The 20,216-nt window shown below is 40.5% G+C and overlaps 1 protein-coding gene across 2 annotated transcripts in view; it reads left to right on the forward strand.

Annotated features, from left to right (window-relative positions):
• Nucleotides 10,886-20,216, forward strand: part of UBR2 (ubiquitin protein ligase E3 component n-recognin 2) — a 52,559-nt gene continuing 43,228 nt past the window's right edge. For both annotated transcript variants that reach the window (XM_021392805.1, XM_021392804.1), the window contains exons 1-4: nucleotides 10,886-11,109; nucleotides 15,007-15,266; nucleotides 16,938-17,016; nucleotides 18,093-18,206. In XM_021392805.1, the coding sequence (XP_021248480.1) occupies nucleotides 11,032-11,109; nucleotides 15,007-15,266; nucleotides 16,938-17,016; nucleotides 18,093-18,206 (531 nt within the window). In that variant the 5' untranslated portion in view covers nucleotides 10,886-11,031. The remainder of the gene's footprint in view (nucleotides 11,110-15,006; nucleotides 15,267-16,937; nucleotides 17,017-18,092; nucleotides 18,207-20,216) is intronic.

Raw genomic sequence — 20,216 nt, forward strand, 5'->3', positions numbered from 1 at the left:
TACAGCTTTTTGTATCAGTAGATCTGAGAGGGTCTTGGAATTAAGGGCCCAATAAGGGCCCTTTCCCCATTTTTCAGGTGGATAAAGTGGGGAACAGAAGCAGTCCAGCATCACCCTGGAAACTAGATCCTGAGGTAAAGCAAGAAACAAAGTCTTCTAAGTGTTTTTATGGCTGTATGTCCAACTCACAGAATCATAGGGGTTGGAAGGGACCTCTGGAGATCATTGAGTCCAACCTCCCTGCAAAGCAGGCTCCCTACAGCAGGTTGCACAGGTAGGCATCCAGGTGGGTCTTGAATACCTCCAGACGAGGAGACTCCACAACCTCTCTTGGCAGCCTGTTCCAGACCTCCATCACTCTGGGAGTAAAGAAGTTCTTCCTTGTGTTAGTATGGAACTTCCTGTGTTCCAGTTTCTGCCTGTTGCTGCTTGTTCTGTTGCTGCGCGCCACAAAACTCGAGGTGTGTGGAGCTTTGACTGACACGCAAGAAGTAGTTTCATCCTCCTGGCTATGCATGCCCTCCTGGTGGTAGAAGTTGAGAACTGCTACGTGAAGAAACGCATCTAAATGCTCTTCTGACAGAAAGAAATACAAAGTCTCATTTGCAGACAAAGATTCTATTCAGTTACGGTGGGAAACTGTCTTTACGGAGATTCTGATAACTCGAAATCCAGAGAAATGCAGTTGCAGATTTAAAGTTGAATCTCCTCCGACTTCTGCTGAATGCCCCCACTAGTCCTTGTGAACCAGGCTTGCTTGGCTTTAAATTCCTGTTGTGGAATTTAATTGACAGAAAGAGGCTTGAGTATGGCTTATTGCACAGAGCTGTGTTAATTTATAAGGTGTTTGTTGTATGGGAGAAATACTTTCTGAGTATGAGAAGGAAAAATTAAGCTGATTGTATGCAAAAAAAATTTAAAGATAAAAGGTAAACAGCCATGGAAAAGATCGGTGATGGGAGCAGAGGAAAGCCTGGCATCTTAACTTTAAATTACAGTTAATCTAGGTCATTTTCTGTAACAGAAGGATAATATCTCAATACAGATATGATTAAGTCAGTGTGATTCCCTACCACAACGTGTAACACGTCCAAGTCCACACTGACAGCAGAGATCAAGATTAAAGTTTTCCAGTATATATGGCGAATTTCAGTCCAGTCACAACGGTGTTATTTTTTTCAGGATCTTGTCCTTTCTAAGTGGATACAACACTGTAAATAGCGCACTATATATTGTCTGGAAAGAGCATCTAATCAGAACTATCATTGTAATTATATCACCCTTCTTTCATCGTTTTATCGATTTTCTATTCCATATTCCTCAGCATCAAAGTGTGTTATTTTGCTGATTTTATGAATCTGAATATACTCGATGTCTGTTTTGGTGAGAGAGTTTAAAAGAAAGCAGTCTTCCACATGTTCTTCTCTGGGCTTTCCCATTCAGAACTGTAACCTGAATTTTTAAACTAGTTTGTAATAGTCGTATTTGCTAGTTACTTCTAGCTCTCTCTATTTCTGACATACGTGAGCATGGGTAGATATGTAAGGATGCAGATGTCATGATTTTAAAAAATACTGTTAACTAGCAAGTCTAGACTATAACTGTATATCCAGTGTATATACAATATACATGTTTATAGATACTGATGTAGGGTACTATACATCAAATTGAAATAAGCAATATTGGTTCACATATTTTCATAGTGATGGAAATGCACTTACAGTAGAGAATAAGCACATTTACATTTCTATGTCACTGTTTTTGTTTGATTGCCCCAAAACACTTGAGGAGCCAAGTCCTGCACTGAAAAACAGAAAGCAGAGAATGCAGTGGAGTTACTGTACAGATGCAGAGAGGCTGGGAGCTTGGAGAGACCCTTGCAGAGCAGGCTAAAGAGGAAAAGCAATTTGTTCTATAGCTGTGGAATTTTTCCCAGCAGTAGATGATTAGTAAATAGTCTTACTGTAAAATGTCTTACTGTACATTTTCTGATGTGCAAATTTTGCTTCTAATGATGAAGAAACTGCCTCCATCCTATTTAGATGGCGTGTGACTCTCCAAATAAGTGTGGAAGTTGGGAAACGGAGCAGAATTTCCTCAAAACAATCTCTGTGCTGTGCTCGAAATGCGAAAGGTTGGGGCGAGCTTCAGTTTGTGAAACAAAACATCTCAGACTGTTGAGTCTTTTCCGTTGCAAAGAGAGGTAATGGTGCAAACTGGGAGCAAAACTGTTTTCAGAGGGGGAAAAGAAAGACTCTCTCCCATATCACTAAAGTGGGGAATTTTCCTGAAAAAGCTTCTGAAGCTTTCTTCTAGCTCTGTGTAGTACTAACTTGCTTTCCTTTGTCTGAGAGCTCCCAGGGAACTCGCCAAAGATGACTGGGTAATGTAAGGGCTTGAGCCTCATCCCTTAGTCTGTGGTACCCACAGCATTGCTAGCTTGCCAGAAAAGCTTGAAATATGGGTAGTCACAAAGAGGGAGGGAAAAAAGGTTTCTCAATTCAACATTTGCTTTAGATGATAAGTTGGTCTGCATAATCCATTTCTCAGTATTCAAAAGTTTTAGCAATGGCAAGACATACATCCTTGATTTTCTGGTTCTGTTTTATAACATCTGTGCCCTGACATTGCACAAACATCTCCTCCAAGTCCCTCAGAAGCACAGGTACAACTCCTTGACTTTCTGTTTTGAGACCGGCGCCGCTGAATAATATGGGAGCTAGTGATAGCTGGAGATTGAGACATCGATAAGTCTTCTGCACCCCAGGGAGGGGCACCGCAGCTAGTTATACCTCCTGGAAATCCCCCAATGGGCAGTTGTGGGTGTATTTCACTTTCTTTGCTCTGCTTGAATGATGCGCTGGGAAGAAAGGAGTGTGAAAAGAAAAAAAAAAAAAAAACAGCCTAATGATTCATTCTGAACCTATTGCCTTCTTAAAATATGATCAGCCCAAGGAGTGAGTACAGGGTAGAGTGAGGCCTGTTCCAGACTTCTTCTAAGACTGTAATGTCAGAGGCTGTTCTTGTTTAAGCATCTGCTGAAACCTCTGGAGCCTGTGTTTAGTGGTTGGTCCCGTGTGGAGGTCCCTGCTAGGGATGTGCCTGTGTTTTTCCCTTGCTATTACAAGCTATCTGAAGATCTTGGACCTGTTCCACAATTGAACTCCAAGCATTTTTGTTGTCTATCTGACCTTGCAATATGATAGGCTGAAAACTTTTACTGCCTGGCTTTCTGCAAGGCTTGTTTCACAATCTGGGTAATGTAGGTTTCTCTGCTTCCCATTCCCACTTCTGTAATGTTTATCATATTCAATTGTATGTCTGGTTTGGTGCTCATTTCTGCAGCTTCTGCCTATGTTTCATGCAGTTCATCTTATCTGCAATTGCTATCTGCACTCTCAATCAGCTCATCTCTTTTTATTAGTGATAGACCTTGTTGGTTCGCATGTTGCGGATGCTTTAGGATGGTAACGTCTTGCCTCGCCAGCAAACAGATTTTAAGGCTGTGATAACATATATGTATGTTTGTCTGAGGGATGTGAAAACAATTTTGTGAGTGTTGTTTATGAAAACTGGGTTTTGCACAGCCTTGGTAGTTTTCACACGCTGCATCTGACCGCCCTCAAAGAAGTGACAAGTAGAGCGGATGGCATCGCAAGCCCCTTGTTTACGTCTGATTGTCACTAACTGAAAACAAAAATCCTCAGCTTTTCCCTTGCTGTGAGGACCACTGTGAGGATAGTTTTCTTTAAATGACCCTGCATTTTCTTTGCTCTTTTTTAACCTCTGATTACATCTTCTTTCCCTTTCCTATCTTTTTCTTCTACTGACCTTGTACTGCGCATAAACATTCTTCTTAAGGAAATTAGTGACATATTCATAGTTAATTTTTTATGCCTCAGATTTTGTGCCCAGTACATCATGATCCAGTTACATCTTCACTTGTGTGCTGTAACCCCGGCTATCCCCTTTTCCTCTGCTGCCAACAAAGTGAGTTGATTTTCTAATAACCTAGAGTGCCTCCTTTTATCCTTAACTCTCTGCAGATGCTTCCCTCCTCAGCAGCCTTGCTCATTCCAGCCTCGCTCCTTTCCTTTCAGGTCCTTTCAGGGACCCTCTGCCTAGGGTTTTGCCCATCTCCCATCCGGGCCATTCCGTGCTGCTGCCAGCTCGCCCACCAGCAGCAGCTCTCCTGGCCATCTTCGAGCAAGCACTTAAAGAGCTGCTTAGGCAGTTTTCCCACTGCAGACGGGCTCATAGAAAGACCATTAATTACTTGGTGTGGGCTTAACCCTGAGCAGAAAAAGGGGGCTTTTGTGTGACTGTCAGCCCCTCCCCATTATTTGTAGACGTTGGTTTTGTGTTTAATAGGATTACATGACTTCTTTGCTCTATATGCCAAAATGGATGGCTCCTTTGAGTAATAAAACAAAGCCAATAACCTGAAAGGAACCACAGCTCAAAAGCACAAACTTGACCTCTGATTGACCTTGACATTTACAAACTCAAAAGAAGTTTTTCTTTGAGCAGGCAGCGCAAGTCAGGGAGGCATCAGGAGGAGGAGAGAATGGTTTGGTTGCTTTTTGATTACATTGTTTAAACCAACATACTACATGGTTTACAATACTTCATTACAATGTATTAGGGCTTGGAGGTGATTTAATGTCTGTTTATAACTGAGGCTAATCTTGAAATAAACAAATGAATGTTTGGAAACTGGATGAAGCTGTTCTGCTGGAGACAGTATTAAATGCATCTCTGAAGAGTAAATCATGGATGTACAGCACTTATATGCTTTTTATTTCTACCTTCAGTTGTATTTCAGTAGTTTTATCTAACAAAATAAATTGTGTTGCAGTAAAAAAAATTCTGCTTGGTTAGGACCATCAAGCAGCTATGCATTCTGTAAAATTCACAATTTAAAAACTGTTTAGCCCTTAAAAATCAGGGAAAAAAAAAAAACACTGGAAAATGCTGTAGCATTACGCTAAGCACCATGGTGATCTAAATTAAATCTGTTACAACCTGTTCTAATTTAAAATTGTTCCGTTGTGCGAATGAAGGGAAAAAATGAAGAGTTAGTTCACTTGTTCAAAGCTTTCTCATACTCCCAGATAAATCTTTCATCCCCTCTGTCTTTGTTCATGGGCTTTACGCTCTCATTTTCTCTGTATCCACCGCGTAACTGAACATGAGTGCAGTTCGGCCTGAGCCAAGGACTCTTTCCCCAGCAGTTGGGTTTCACTTTGTGTCTACATCTCTTGAGAACAAGCAATGTCACTATCCCAGTGTCCAGCCCTTCCTGACATCCAGCAGCACCTCTGAAGTGCTGGGGGTTGGGGCCTTGTGAGAGGAGGAGAAAAATGCTCTGGCATCTTCTCCCTGAGGACCTCTGCTTGTCACCCACACCTTGGCCAGGCCTGCTTCTCTCCCTCATCATCCTCTCCTCATGCCCAAGGCCCTGTCTGCTGCTTCCAGGAATTTCACAGCACATTTCTCAGCCTCTAACACCTGCCTCGTTCCAAAAACGCCTTGAATTTTTCTAGGAGCAGTCACCAAGCAGTTAAAGCCTGATTTGAGAAGAAAAAAAAAAAAAGTGAAGTCGGACTGCTCCTCCATCCCCACCGCCCACACCCTTCCGGTTGCAGACTGGAGCGAGTGGGAGCTGGCAGGGCTTGGAGTGGAAGCCGCAGAAGAGGACTTCTGCACTGCCTGTGCAGTGCATTGCCACCTAGTGTTGCAGTAAGGAAAAGCAAGATCTTGCTTCAGCTCAAAGCTGAGACAGTCTTGCAAGGAAGCCACCGAAGTGGTCACGAAGCTGGCTTCGTGACTGCGAAGTGGGCAGCACTTGGGCTCTTACAGCCTGCCCTTAATCCTCATCTCCTCTCCGTTGGCTCACCTATGTCACTGTATCCCGTACGTATTAGTACAGATTTAAGTCTCAACTTTGCAATGCATTTTCTTGCCTGGCAATTGATACTACAATCATGACTGCTCTCTTTAATACAGAGGTTTTAAGTCTGCTCCCAAGGAAGCACAGCACACATTTACACTCCATACGGGTGGCTACAGCCTCCTTCCTACAACTTAATCACTTGCCACAACACAAGTGGGTAGGAGTCTCAAGAATAATCGAGTCTGTTCAAGATTGAAAAATAGTCAGCCCTATGAAGGAAGGGCTGACTAGGGAGGAGATCGCAACATAAGCCTGCGTGTTCACAGGCATCAGAGAATAAGCTTGGGAAAGGGTGTTAGCGACAGCAAAAATTTCAAGTGGTACTTGCATCTTCCTACGTGTCGAAGTTGACCACCAATGAGCCACAAACACAGTCTCTTAGCACCAGCTCACAGATTGTTTGTGTTACTGACGTGTCTAAATATACACTGGCAGCATTCTGAATTTACAGTGAAAACAAGTGAGATGAGGCACATTCTGGTGTGTGTGCATGTGTGTGTGTGTGTGTGTGTGTGTGTGTGTGTATTTCTTCCTTCACTCTTTTGTTAATTTTTCCTCCCTGTATAACTTATTAATTAACCACTGTCTTTGCTCCCCTGAAGCCTCTCTCCTTCAGAGGCTGGCATTGTAGCTCACCTGCTTGAGTTCTATACAGTTGACACACTACACTGCAGAAAGCAGCAAAATTATCACAGATTGAATTTGCGGTGTATTTTTTCTAAGACACTGCGTGATGACAATAAATCATGTTGTCATTCTGACATGATACATTAATGAAGATGCACACCCTCTTGCCCTACCCTCTTACTGAATGTTAAGTGAGAACCCTTTCGCTATCTTTTTTCTTCATTTTCACTGTGGAAGAAGCTTTCTCATTCTGCGCATCATTTTGCCTAGCAATATTGCTGTTGCCTAATGCAATAAAAATCAGTTATGTAACTGCCTTTGCTAGACTTGCACAGAGCATTCACTGGGAGAAGATGGCCACAGTATCTTTATGCTTTCCTTTATGTCTTCTTTTCACTGCTACTATGCTGTATGTTCTGGTTTTAATATTTTTTAAATCTTTTTTTCATGTGTAAACTATATACCTGTAATTCTAAGATCATGCAAAGACAAAGAAGGGAAAATAAATAAGCTTATTCTGATTTGTGACTGAAAAGGCTGATATTATAGCATTATTGCTGCAGAAGAACAAAGCATCACCTACAGTTTGTCAGATAGTATTTTTAATACTCTAATTTTGAACCAAATTCTGAAAATAACCTGTGTTTGCAGATTACTGTGTGCTCTTTTGTTCTGAATAATGTCTTGCTTAGTGAACTATGTCTTATCAATCCACCAAGCACTGGGTGTCATTGTTCACCTCATTCAGAATTCATCTTTTAATTAATGTTATCACAGGCACAATTCTATTCTGGTCAGCGTAATTTGTCACTGGAATCGGCAGTACAGAAATAAAAGAATTACTATCTGAATTTATCTGAAGACGATGTAGGAGACGGTGACTACAAACCTACCTCATCCAGCACTGAAGAGGAAGAGATGGAATGATAATGATAATGGCTTTAAAAATCACATTTTCAGTGTAAAAATTGCTACTTCAGTTGTCTAGTAAGTAAACTGCCCTATCAAAATTACTTTTATTACAAATATCTGAATCTTAGATGCATGATTTATTTGGTGAAAAGGGATACTGACTTAGGAAAGATTAAAGAGAAAAATGTCTTTGCAAGGTTGTGGTGTTAGATATAGATGTGTAGTATCAACTTGATGCAAAAAATGCTGATCATTTGCTTTAATAGGTAAACTTTGTGCAGACAGACATAAATGCTTTTAAATTGTGTTCTTTTTGAAAAAGAATCGTACCAGGAGATAGACCTTTCACAGTGAACAGAACACATTTCTGAATCCCCTCAGGACTTCCCTTTCCTAATAATTGCCACAATACCCTTTGATGCGGGGAAAAATAAATAGCATTTTGTTTAAGTCTGCAAGAAGACATCTGTCCCTGCAGTCTAGATATGCAATGGTTTTCTATTTGCATTCAAATTAATACAGCTATGTTAAACCAACTATATTTAAGTGAATGTGCCAGCAAGCCAGAGAGTTAAAATTGTTCCAGCACCCCTTATCTTACAATTTTATCCATTCCTATGCTCAAATGTTGTGAAGGGCCCTGCAACAAACCCTGAAGATGATCACATACCAGCAGTATTCAGCCAAGCAGTATTCAGCCAAGAAACCCATTTCTGTAAACAGAGCACCTCCTTGGAGCATATTCTACTGAAGGCTCTTCAAAATAAAATAGACATCAGCTTGGCTGCTGCTGGTAACTTCTCTTGTGTTTGTGGCAAGAGGTGGTATTTTAGTGTGGAAGATCCTGTTTGATGAGTAGCTCCTTAAACAGTTTTTAGATAGGAACCACCAGTCTCCACTTCCAGGATTAATACTCACCCAATTATGCCTATTTACATTGTTTTTAATGTATACAGCATTTGTTAAAAATAATGGGACCTAATCAAAGGAATTGACCCCAGTCAAAGTGACATTCAAATTTTGTTTTGTGCTTTTTTTTTCCTTTGATTGGTTGGTCTGGTTTGGCTTGGTTTGCTGTATTTTTTTTGTGGTAAAGGCAAGCAGATGCTTAAACAGGCAGGTCAGAAGGTGAAAAAGAGAGAAATGATATCTGCGTCTTTAGCAACCATCACCTATTGCACTGTATGAACTACATCGTATGTTGAGAGCAAAGTGAAACCCAGAGACATACCAGCTAGAGCAGGGAAATGCTCTGAAGATTTAATATTAGCCTGGCTGAAAAATTACTTTCTATAGATTTATTTTCTTCAATTTCTATCTCATATTAGACCTGAGATGAGTTAGGCTTTTTGGCAGAAGATAGAGGTGGTATGTGTCCTCAGCTTTAACTATTGTTCCTGAATTTGAATAATATCTTCTATTATGAACTTAATGTCAGAGACAAAAAGTTATGAAATATTCTATCATGAGGAAGCTGTTACACTCATATTGAAATAACGTCTTTACAGTCTGCCTTCTGTTTGGTCCCTTCACATTACTAAACCCCAGGATTTTCCTGACATTTTCTACACAACTCACAGGAGAAACCATTAAATCACAGCTTTCTTTCACTCTCTGCCTCCTTGCAAAGATGTGTCATCTTCTGTATTCCTTAGGCATCAACAGCACATGAATAAGAAGCAGTGTGGGCTTTGCCGATCTTCTGAGGAATAGATAATTATTTTCTGCATTCTAAGAACAATCATTCAAGAAGTGTCAAACAACTTAAAAAGAAATACAGCAGAAAGATGTACTCTGTGCATAGTAAGCATACAATCAGACAAAAGGAAATTAAGCTTATTCCTAGAATGTTAGGAGGTTGAATTAATATTCTAAATATGATTAATATTCTAAATCCTTCTCTGATTTTCTCACGGCACTGGCTAAAAGCATCTTTTTCTCAGTTCTTGCCATCAGTTTTTTCAGCCATATATGTTCCCTGCATCTTAAAAGTCACCAGAACTCCCAAGCAGAGCATATACGTAAATGTGACAATTTATAAACCCCTGAGATTTCAGAAATAAGTGCTCACATAGTCTGAGTACTGTGTGAGCATGCAGTGCTGCCCCTTGATGCAAAGAGCATTAAATCTGTTCAGGAGGAGCCAGGCAATGGCATGCAGCCCACCTTCTTTCTTTTATTAATAAATAGCTGCAGATGAATTCGTCACTGTTTGGACAGATAAGGAGATAATGTGCCTCTATTGGGTAACTCGATGTTTAAATTATTAGCTGAGAGGAGCATGAGGGGAAGGAATAAGAATGAAGTGAGATGTAAAAGTGAAAAACCAACTCTGCACGTGCGCTATGAGAAAGTTTAAAAATTGTTAAGGGATATCAGCTGCTAACTGGAACTCACTTTTAATGCATAATTTTGTTATAAATTAGTCCCATTTGGCAATGGCAACATGTACGGCCGTCTCCAGCTAGTACTTCAGGCAATTATAACTCTGTCTGTCTTTCCCTCTCCTATCTGTTTATTCGCCTCTTGTGCATTGTGTACATTCAGGAGTGTAAACAGCGGGGAGCAGAGATAAGGGTGGTGAGGCACTGGAACAGATTGCCCAGAGAGGAGGTGGATGCCCCATCCCTGGAGACACTCAAGGTCAGGCTCGGGGGGCTCTGAGCAACCTGATCTGCTGTAGGTGTCCCTGTTCGTTGCCGGAGAGTTGGACTGTATGGCCTTTAAGGATCATTTCCAACTCAAATGATTCTGTTTGTTGGTGTTGGTTCCAGCACAGCAGGCCCTATCTCTGCCTAGGTTAATGGCAAATGCTGGAAGGAAGTAACGCCTAGCTTATGAACAACACTTAGATCCACACAGAAGTTTGTGATGTGCAAACAGATGCTTCGCTCTAGCGTTGTGTGTGCAGTGTCAGGCACATCTGCAGCCTGTGCTGGCCTGGCTATAGTTACAGACAGCATACAGACAGGCCTGTGGGTACAACAGTTGTACAACAGGTTTGTAAGAAGCGGTGAGACTTATTAACTAAAATTAAATAGACTTGTGAAGGATGTTTGTTCGTTGTTTTTGTCGGTGGTGACCTTTTGTTAAATTGCAAATGAGAAACTCTAATGTGAAGCTTCTAACCGTGAAGCGGCACTGCCGCTTGGGGGATGCACAGCACCCTCAGAGCTGCCCCGAGAGGGCTGGAGAACTCGATGCATGGCTTCGGCAGGCTTTGAACCTAGCCATACTGCTCTTAAGGCCGTAGCCACCGCGTTCGCGGCACTTGAGACTGGCATTTCTTTTCGTGGACAGCTCCGGCCCCCCCTGCCATCGGGGCCCGGGCCCTGGGCACCGTTTCCTAGGAGACGAGCGGGCTGGCGGCACGCGGCGGGGAAAGACTACAGCTCCCAGAAGGCCCCGCGGCGCGGCGCGGTGACGCACGGCGCGGCGACGCACGGGGCGGAAGTGGGTTCCCTGGCGGAGCGGCTGCCGGGTCCGGTTCCGGGTGTCCCTTCCGTGGCGGCGGCGCGGGGCGGGGCGGGGAGAAGATGGCGGCGGAGCACGAGACGGAGGTGCAGGCCATTGACAAGAGCTTGCTGGAGTGCTCGGCCGAAGAGATCGCCGCGGTGAGAAGGGCGAGAGTCGCTCCAGGCGGGGAGGCGGCGCGGCTCGCGGGGCCACGGAGGGGCCGCGAGGGCCGGGGCATGCCACAGGCGGGGGCGAGCGGGGCCTTCGCGAGGCGGCGGCTCTCCTGCTCGGCCGTGACGCGCTGCCGGAGCGCCCTGCGGGGAGCAGCCGGCTCTGCCCGTTGTCGTGCCCGCTCGGGTGGCCCCCGGTGCCCCGCACCGTCCGGGACCGGCGGGAGGAAGCCGGGTGCCTTACCGCCCTGCTCCCGGCCTTCCGAGCGGCGGAGGGGCGTTCTGCTGCCCGGCGGCTCCCTGCCGCGTCCCCGGCAGACCCGCTTGCCTGGAGAGCTGCGGTGGGGGAGGCTGCTTCGAGCGTATTCCTTGTGACACTGAAGCTCTGTCGCAGCGTTCTACCCCTGCCCTCCCCGTGACTAAGAGATAAGTGGGGTGAGAGCTTGTGCTAGCATTGAGGTTTACTAGGATGAGAAACTTGTAGAGGAAATATTAATAAAATGTAGACTCTAGATTGTGGATTCTTGTGCGTTTGAGGAGGTGGATATATGTGTGAAGTGCTTGTTTGTAGGATAAGTCCTGGAAGACCGGAGTTACGTTAGCTGCTTTCCCAAAGACGGTGTTACAATTCAGATTATTATCGTGGTATCTACTTCGTAGGCAGAAGCTATGATTAAGGGGGCAAATATGCACAGTTAGCTGTATTCTAGCCAGTTTAGCTCCCGGGCGAGTCTTCCTTCCCCTCACTCCCAGAAATACCATCGAACACTTCGTAAAATAGCACAAACCGAGTCCTTGCTGCCTTGCCTGAGTGAGCAGCAACTGCTTTTCTGGGTCACACTGGATAAATCCAAGACAAACGTCCACCAAGTGGATCACTTTTACAAATTCACTGTAGGAACAAGTGCCATCTTAACTGTAGTCAACTCTTTCTCATTTTTATGCTCCATTACAATCTACAGTTCAGAGCTCTAGCACTGTGAGATTTGCTGTGTGCTAGCAATTAAATGCTCCTGGTGCTGCCTGATTGTGTAAGTAAACAGTGCACTTGATTTTTAGGCTGTTTTTCTCCCACCTTTCTTAATGGTGTTACTTTGCTGATAGCTCAATAGTAACAGAAGGAAGACCTGTCCAAAGTAACAGTTACTACACTTTGCACTTCAGTCTCTTCTTGAAACAATGTAACTATAAACTTTGGAAGAACAATGATAAAAAAAAAATTACTGTTATCTGCAGTATCACATTAACCTAAAACACAGGTGTTTGTTTTGATGTTATTTAGCTATTATACATCTAATAAAACAAAAATTAATGAAATTATTGTTTCAAAAGCTAAAAGGTGTAAATTGTTTCATGACTTGTATTACAAATTTTGTTCTCTAGTATCTCTTGCTTAAATATGGATTTAAGAGGAATTCTTGAGGGGGCACTAGATGCTTGCTTAAAAAAATGTTATTTGGTTAGTGCTGCTTGGGTTATTTGTTAGGACTGTGAAAAGTTGCTGCCCCTCTCTGGGGGGAGAGGAAGTGAGAAATACGCATCGCTTCTTAATGAAAACATCTCTTGGCAGAGTAGAGCATTCTCTTTACTTAGAAGATAGAAGATTGGTGAGGAAAACTTGTGTAAATATGAATTGTATTTGTTAAAGAGTACGTTCCAAAGTTTTGAGTAATTTTACAGCACTTCACTGCAGGTAGTGATTTAGAATACTAGCATAACCTAGATGTTCATACAGGCATATTGCACAGCAGTGTTTTGCATTGCCCTCCTGAAGCTCTTGGAGTGACACTTGTCTCCGTGTCCTAGTGGTTCACACCATCTTCCTTCTGCTACTCTGTTAGCCAGGATCTGATATTCAAAGCCGTCTGTGCAGTTATGTCCATAGATCTGGATCCACGGAGAGATTTAGGTGTGATGACATTTAGCATTGCCACACCTGACTTGCAGGCAATTACTCCCAGAATTTTGGGGATGGGAAAGCCATTTACTTGGGAAACAAGTATTTTTTCTGGCCAGGTATTTGTCTGAGCTTGCTTGAGTGTGGCTAATGCGCACCATGTATTTTTCTAGACAGAAATTACTAATGTACTACTAAAAGGTTGTAATTAAAGGTACTTTGCTGAGAAAAATGCAAGTATAATTACTAATATATGCTACGGAAAATCAGCTAAAACAATCTTGTTGAATAGCAGTCATGGAAGGGGCCAAGTCAGTTGCAGCACGATTGTGTCATTTCCTAACAGTAGTAGATATTTGGCACAAATGATGAAGGAAGAGGAAAATATTCACGAGATAGAAAGGAAAAAAAAGGTTTAATTGCTAAGGATTTGATTTTTTTCACCTTTTTTGTTGTTGTTGCAGTATTGTCTGAGTCTTTGTGGTAATGTTAAGATTATATGTAAACTTTTAGACAAACAGGGTTTTTTAGCAACTTTTTCCCGTGGGCTGACTTGGAAAAAATCCTGGCTAGAAGTCCTGGCTTTGACCATTAAAACAAGATGAATACAGAAAGATTTAGTAGATTGGTTGTGGTTTTAAGGACTCAAACTGAAGAAAAGGGAACTGAGAAAAGCATACTAAGAGCCGTATTGACAAATAAGTTATTTATTTGAAGTTCTGCATTAGGAAAAATACAGTTTAGTGAATAAAAACATTGCAGTATGTTAGAACCAAAAGAGCACAAACCAAAACAGAAAGGAACAACACAACCACTCTTAAATGGCCCAGATGCTCTGCGGGTTCTTCATGTTGTGAACTTACCACAACTGTGTGGTCTCAAACATCACTTCTCGAGAGTCCATTGTAAGTAATTCAGAGTTAATCAAGCTATAACATTTGATTGCCCAAACCATTTATTTTGGTATAATTAATTCTTGCTTTTCATGTACTGTTTCAGGTTGATTCTGAATTCTTCATCTGAAGTTGCCTGGGGATATCTGATTGTCATATTTACAATGAGAAATTGCATGCTAAGGCTGTTTAGATCATGCAGAATTTGATAAGGGCACACTTGCAGGATATACTCTTCCCATTTATTTATTTTAAAAGCATTGCAGCCTTCATTTCCAGTTTAGACCTTCATAAAAATGTAATCCACAAGGAATAATGACAAATAATAATGTCTTTGAAGATTATTTTTTATTCTCTGTGCATGATCAGGGGGAGAAAAATTACCGAGAAAGTGCTGTGATGTATAGAGGGACAAAACTAGAGAAAGTGCTGAGTTTCTTTGTGGGTTCCAGCATGTACAGCAGTGTGGCTTTTAAAATCTCTGTCAGCACAGATTTTTTTTTAACTGATTGACTAAGAAGGGTCGTAGAATGTAATCCTTGAAATAGTAATTCAGATAAGTTATTTTGGTCATGGGAGAAACCCAAACTCCTTTATTTTCTTAGTCGGTTTGTTGTAATTAAATGAGAGCTGGATGTTTACCCAGTGCTGTGCTTGCCAGCCTCCTTGGGCTTTTAGTCTGTGCCTGCCTCTTTCCAACTCCAGGCTTCCGCTGCGCCTCTGTATCCCCAGCTGGCAGCATCCGTCTGCACTCCACATAAATACATCCAGCATACTCTAAAAGTCACTGCTAACGTTGGAACTTGTCACTGGTCATGCATCCTGAAGGAAAACGTTTAAAAATGTGATCTCTTAAATCTTGTGGTTTTGAAAAGAACACAATATGTCAAAAGGATAAAATATGCAAACTAGTAAACAGATGATGCCTTTCCTAATGTCTTTCTCATGTAATCTTCTAGATTTAACGCTTGGAGATTTGTAATGCCACTTTAGATTAGTAAGTTAGAAATAGAAAACAGCTTTCTGATGGGTAGAACTGTGGTTGGTATTTTTATTAACATGTGAATTGTTTACTGTTTCTTTTTATTTTAAAAGAAATGGCTGCAAGCAAATGAGCTTCGGAAGGAAGTATACCAGCATCTGGCCTACTATGTACCAAAAATTTACTGCAGGGGTCCTAACCCTGCCCCACAGAGAGAAGACATGCTGGCACAACACGTGTTGCTGGGACCAATGGAATGGTATCTTTGTGGCGAAGATCCTGCGTTTGGTTTTCCAAAGCTTGAGCAAGCCAACAAACCTTCCCATCTCTGTGGTCGCGTCTTTAAAGTGGGAGAACCTACATATTCTTGCAGGTAGTTCAAATTAGCATTTGGAGCATTTCTGATTTGTGAAGCCACAGAACGAGTTTAGATGATAGAAATATATTGTCCTAGTGAAAATTTACTACCTCCAGTGTATTTTTAAAGTAAAATTGCAGTTGTCTTTCATTACAGGTGGGACCAGACAAAAGTAACATACTATGGGTCTGTAAATGGAAAAATATTAATATGTTGTAGACTGTTTTCTGTACAAAAGAAAAGCGAGAATAAAAAAGTAGTTCGGGTGAACTGTCAGTGTGATTTAAAAGCATTAATCAGAAATAAGTGGGCAGATGCATGTCACGTAATTCAAGTGTTTAATGTCAGAAGCGTTTTAAGGTCTCTCAACTTGAGATGGATGTGATTTAACTGGGAGGTACCTTAGATCTCTTCAGTCAGAGAGAAAACTCCTCTCTTCTCAGATGTTCTTAGGTGCTTCCTTCACACCCTCAAAAAAGAGTGGAGAGATCTAGGTGGTGAAGCAGAGAGGGGGACTAAGATCTATTAATAGTTATAAAGGAATTTCTCTAGTTTCTTTAGAACTTCTTACTGAAGTGTGGCCCCAAAGAATTTAAAAAACAAACAAACAAAAAGACCTCTTAAGTTGCATTTTAATTCAGGTCAAATTGTATTGAAGCCTAGAAAGTAAAATGTTAATGATTAAATGCTCTTCTTATGCACTGATTAAAAACTATGGGAGTTCTGTTAAGTCAGGGTCAGGAGTAAGTACAGAATATTTTTGATGTTGCTGCTGTCAAGATGGAGGCTCATCTTCTTTCACTTAAGTACTGAACATATGTGTAAAACTTACTGTTTTCTATTGTATTTTAGTATTTTTCTTTGATTTACAGCTGGTAACAAGCAATAGTGAGAGTTAAACTTTTCTGATTTTCTGAAAATTAATAGTTTCTTGGAATTCTTGTCTTTAAAGTAACTGTCATAATATTCATTCTCTTGGTGGTTATTTTTACACTGCAAAATCCGAGTCCCATAATCTTGAGGTGCCTTGAAATCAGTTGCCTTACATAAATTCATGTCTTTTCAGTGCTTCTTTGGGAGAGAGTTAAATGTAACATGTAATTGTATCCTTCATTGTTTTAGCCCCTTGCTTCTCTCTAATACAGCAATTCTTGTAGACAGGGCTTTATTATGCTCTCCAATCCTCTGGTTGAGGAAATTGCATTTTTGGACCTGCTTAGTGAGCTCATAGGGCTAAACTTAGGATCAGATCTAGTCTGAGCGCTTTCTTTCTTTCCGATGTTCAGTAAGAAAGAGTCTTTCTCTGATAGCTGAAGATTATTAGTGCTCGTCCTCCATACTTGAGAAAATTTGCTTGGATTTATACTGTGGACCTGTCTGTACTGCATTTTGTAATTCATCTTTTCACTTGCTTATATACCTGTCTCATCTTTTGAAAGACAGTGGCTATGTTACTCAGACAACATTTTTAAAACCTCTTCTTTTTTCAGAATGGATTTTTTTTGCACTTTCATTTAATTTCCTCCCCCTCTCTGGAACCTATCGCTTTTGTCTTTTGAGTAACATATACAGTAGTCGGAAGGCCCATACTGGCGATACTTTAAAATTACCTGTTGTAGGATATGTAATTAAAGGCTAAAAATTGTTTAATGCTGCTTTTTTTTTTTTCCCCCCTGCTGTTTTCAGGGACTGTGCAGTTGACCCAACTTGTGTGTTGTGCATGGAGTGCTTTCTTGGAAGTATTCATAGAGAGCACCGATACAGGGTAAGTAATACTGGTGGGATGTACGATATAGTCACTAATATTTTTGTATGTGTGAGAAACTCCTTATTTATAGTTTAAGAATGTATAAGTAATTTCAAAATGTTGGATACACACAAAGTTTTGAATTAAGTCTGTGCAACAATCTTACAGAAGCTTGAGTGTTTTTATTGCAGTGTAAATTCTAAAGCTATTATTTTAAGATGTTGAGCAATTAAATTTCATGCACGACAGTTAACTTTACAAATATGAGTGTGTTATTTTTAATGTGTGCTCTTCAGAGAGTTCTACAGCATTAGTCTTCATTTTCACTTGCTTTGAACATGATGTTTGACTATTTTTACTTTTAGAAGGTATTGAAAACCTTTATATCCAAAGTGTAAGTAAACATTATTTCAAATGTCTGTCTAATATGCTTGATATATACAGACACATTGTACAGTATATTCTATACTTTTCTGCCTCACATAGGTGAATGAAGAATTATTGTATGAATCATTTATTAGTTGTGGTTTAAAGAGCATTAAATTTATTAATTTGAGCTGATACTTGTTTTAAAATCAAAGCTTATTAGGACAGTGAAAATAACCATTGCAGAATTCATATACTGTTTACTATGCTTATGAGGATTTATAACATGAGCAGTTTATAAGTTATGTCTGAGAACTCCTGTTGTTATAACTAGCACATCTGCTCCTCGCTCTGTAGTCGTGCTGTTTGGAATGATAAAGCTTTGCTTGGATTGAAAACGTGAGAATCCAAAATAGGAAAGGTGGCCTTACAGCTAAGGAATTCAGAAAAACTGCACGTTGTGACTGTGTTGTCATAAACTGTACATTAATTCTACACAGCCTTGGAGAATAGAGATGTTTGAACTTTTCGGCATAGGCAGATTGATGAAGTTTTCAGTCATCATGGAAACAAGCTTGATTTCACTGCTTTTTTTTAATGAGGTACCGGAAAAAGCTATTGAACATTGTGGTCTTGATTTTGTAGTTTAGCTGTGATTACTTGTGTTAATGCACATGTATGTTTATATGCGTATTCACATAAACTATTTTGTTTTTGAATAATTATAGATGACAACATCAGGTGGAGGAGGTTTCTGTGACTGTGGTGATACTGAAGCTTGGAAAGAAGGTCCTTACTGTCAAAAGCATGAACTTAACACTTCAGAGATGGCAGAAGAAGAGGTTGAGACACCATGTTTTGAAATACTGTTAACTGTGTTTGTGTGTGTGTGTATATATATATATATGCATACAGGAAATCATGCGCAGCATGAACTTAAAGATAATTAGAATGACGTTTTCTACTTGAGGACTTTATTTTTTTTCTTTTTTTTTCTTTTTTTTTTTCTTAAGTGCCTGTGCAGCTTAAGTTCTGTTTTCTTTGTTTTTCTGTCTTTTTCTGAAACGTGAAGGAAATCTTCAATGTGAAAAAGTCTGTATGTAATCAAGTGCTTAAGTAAGCCAAATTAAGCTATCTGTGCAACATATGTTCTGATACTTACGAAGTAAAGTAGACAGATTTAAAAAAAGTCAAAATAACTGGCCATTGTAGAAACGCCATAATGGAATAATTGGATAGAAGTCTGTAAAAGCTTGTTTGCTATGGAGAAGGTAGGTAAGGAACATCACTATTTCTTATCGTATAACAAGATGGATGTATTAAATGAAAAGCTAGCAAAAGAAAAATGTGGTATGAATCCCAGTTGTTGAACTTAATGCTTCAAAACACTGGTCTTGCTAAAAATTTATATTTGTTCAGAAGGCTGTTTAATGTGTTTGAGGAGGATGAAATGATTGATGGCCATGTAGAACTACAGATACCGTCTTTAGCTTGGGAAACCTTCGTGTCTTAAGTTACTGAAGACCAACGAAGTATTCTGCCCTTATACTCTTTCCTAACTATCTCTTATTACATTTCAGGAATGGTAGCAACTAGTTGGACTTCTCGTCTGGCCATTTAGAGCTGTTTTTATGTAATATAATTTGTGAAATCTCTTTTGAAGAGAATATATAAGAAAACTTCGTACTAATTTTGCTGATCTCTTGGTTCAAGTGAAACAACTCTAACTGTATTGCAGTGGCAACAGTTATAAAATCTGTCCTCATTGTCTCAATACTTATAAATTGCTGCACGGACTTGCTGCTTGGCCTATGTGCCAGCTTACATTACAGGACAACGTTAGAAGACTGATGTTCTGAAATCTTGGGTGAACTGCTAGTGTTATGTCTTAAAGATACTTATGGTAGTTAGTGAAAGGTGGCAGTATTGTGAATGGTGAAAAACTAAGGTACTGGGCAGATCGTGTGTTTCTTCTTGGTAAATGATGGGATCAAGATTGCTTATCTGACATCGTATCTGAGGGGCATTAAAGTTCATTTGTTGAGCGGTGTAGTAGCCTATTTTCTCTTTGGCCAGATATGTGCCTTTTTGAAAGTGCTGGGAATGGAGGTAGTGCAACTGCTTAAGGTTTGCCTTTCCTTTTGGTGATTGCATGCCCTAGATAAATTTTAAATGAATCAAAACCCAGAAATGGCAGATACTAAGATTTATGTAAAACTTCCAGCACTGGAACAGTTTGCCCAGAGAAGAGGTGGATGACCTGTCCCTTGGAGACATTCAAGATCAGGTTGGACCAGGCTCTGAGAAACCTGATCTGGTTGTAGGTGTCCCTGTTCATTGCAGGGGAGTTGGATTGGATGACCTTTAAAGGTCTCTTCCAATTCAAATGATATGATTCTGTGGTTCCAAGTATTCCAAAAGAATGTTGGATTGTGTGGATGGCTGAAAAAACTTTACAGGTTTGCAGTATAAATAAACTGTTTTTTACAGTATGAATACAGTTTACGTTATAGGTAGAGTATACAATTCACAGTACTGGTGAATTCCTGACTATCAAGGAGTTGCTATAAGTGATGTAGACTTGTTCAGAAAAGATTATTGTGTATGTTTTGATAAACTGCAGTGAAGCACAGAATTTGCTTCCATGTATTCCTAGAATGCAAGTTGTGCTACTCTTACAGTGTTAGCAGAATAGTGTATTTTAGTGTTCCCTTCTCAGATTTGTAGAAGAAACAGTAGCTGTTTAGAGCATCAAAACTTTGAGAGCTGATGGTTGTGCCTTGGTCTGCTTTTATTAATAATATCTTATGTGAAGTAGTAATAGGAGAAACTCTTCAGAGAAGAGATTGTTA

Source organism: Numida meleagris, chromosome 3, assembly GCF_002078875.1.
Source record: "Numida meleagris isolate 19003 breed g44 Domestic line chromosome 3, NumMel1.0, whole genome shotgun sequence".
In the NCBI taxonomy this organism is placed as follows: Eukaryota; Metazoa; Chordata; class Aves; order Galliformes; family Numididae; genus Numida; species Numida meleagris.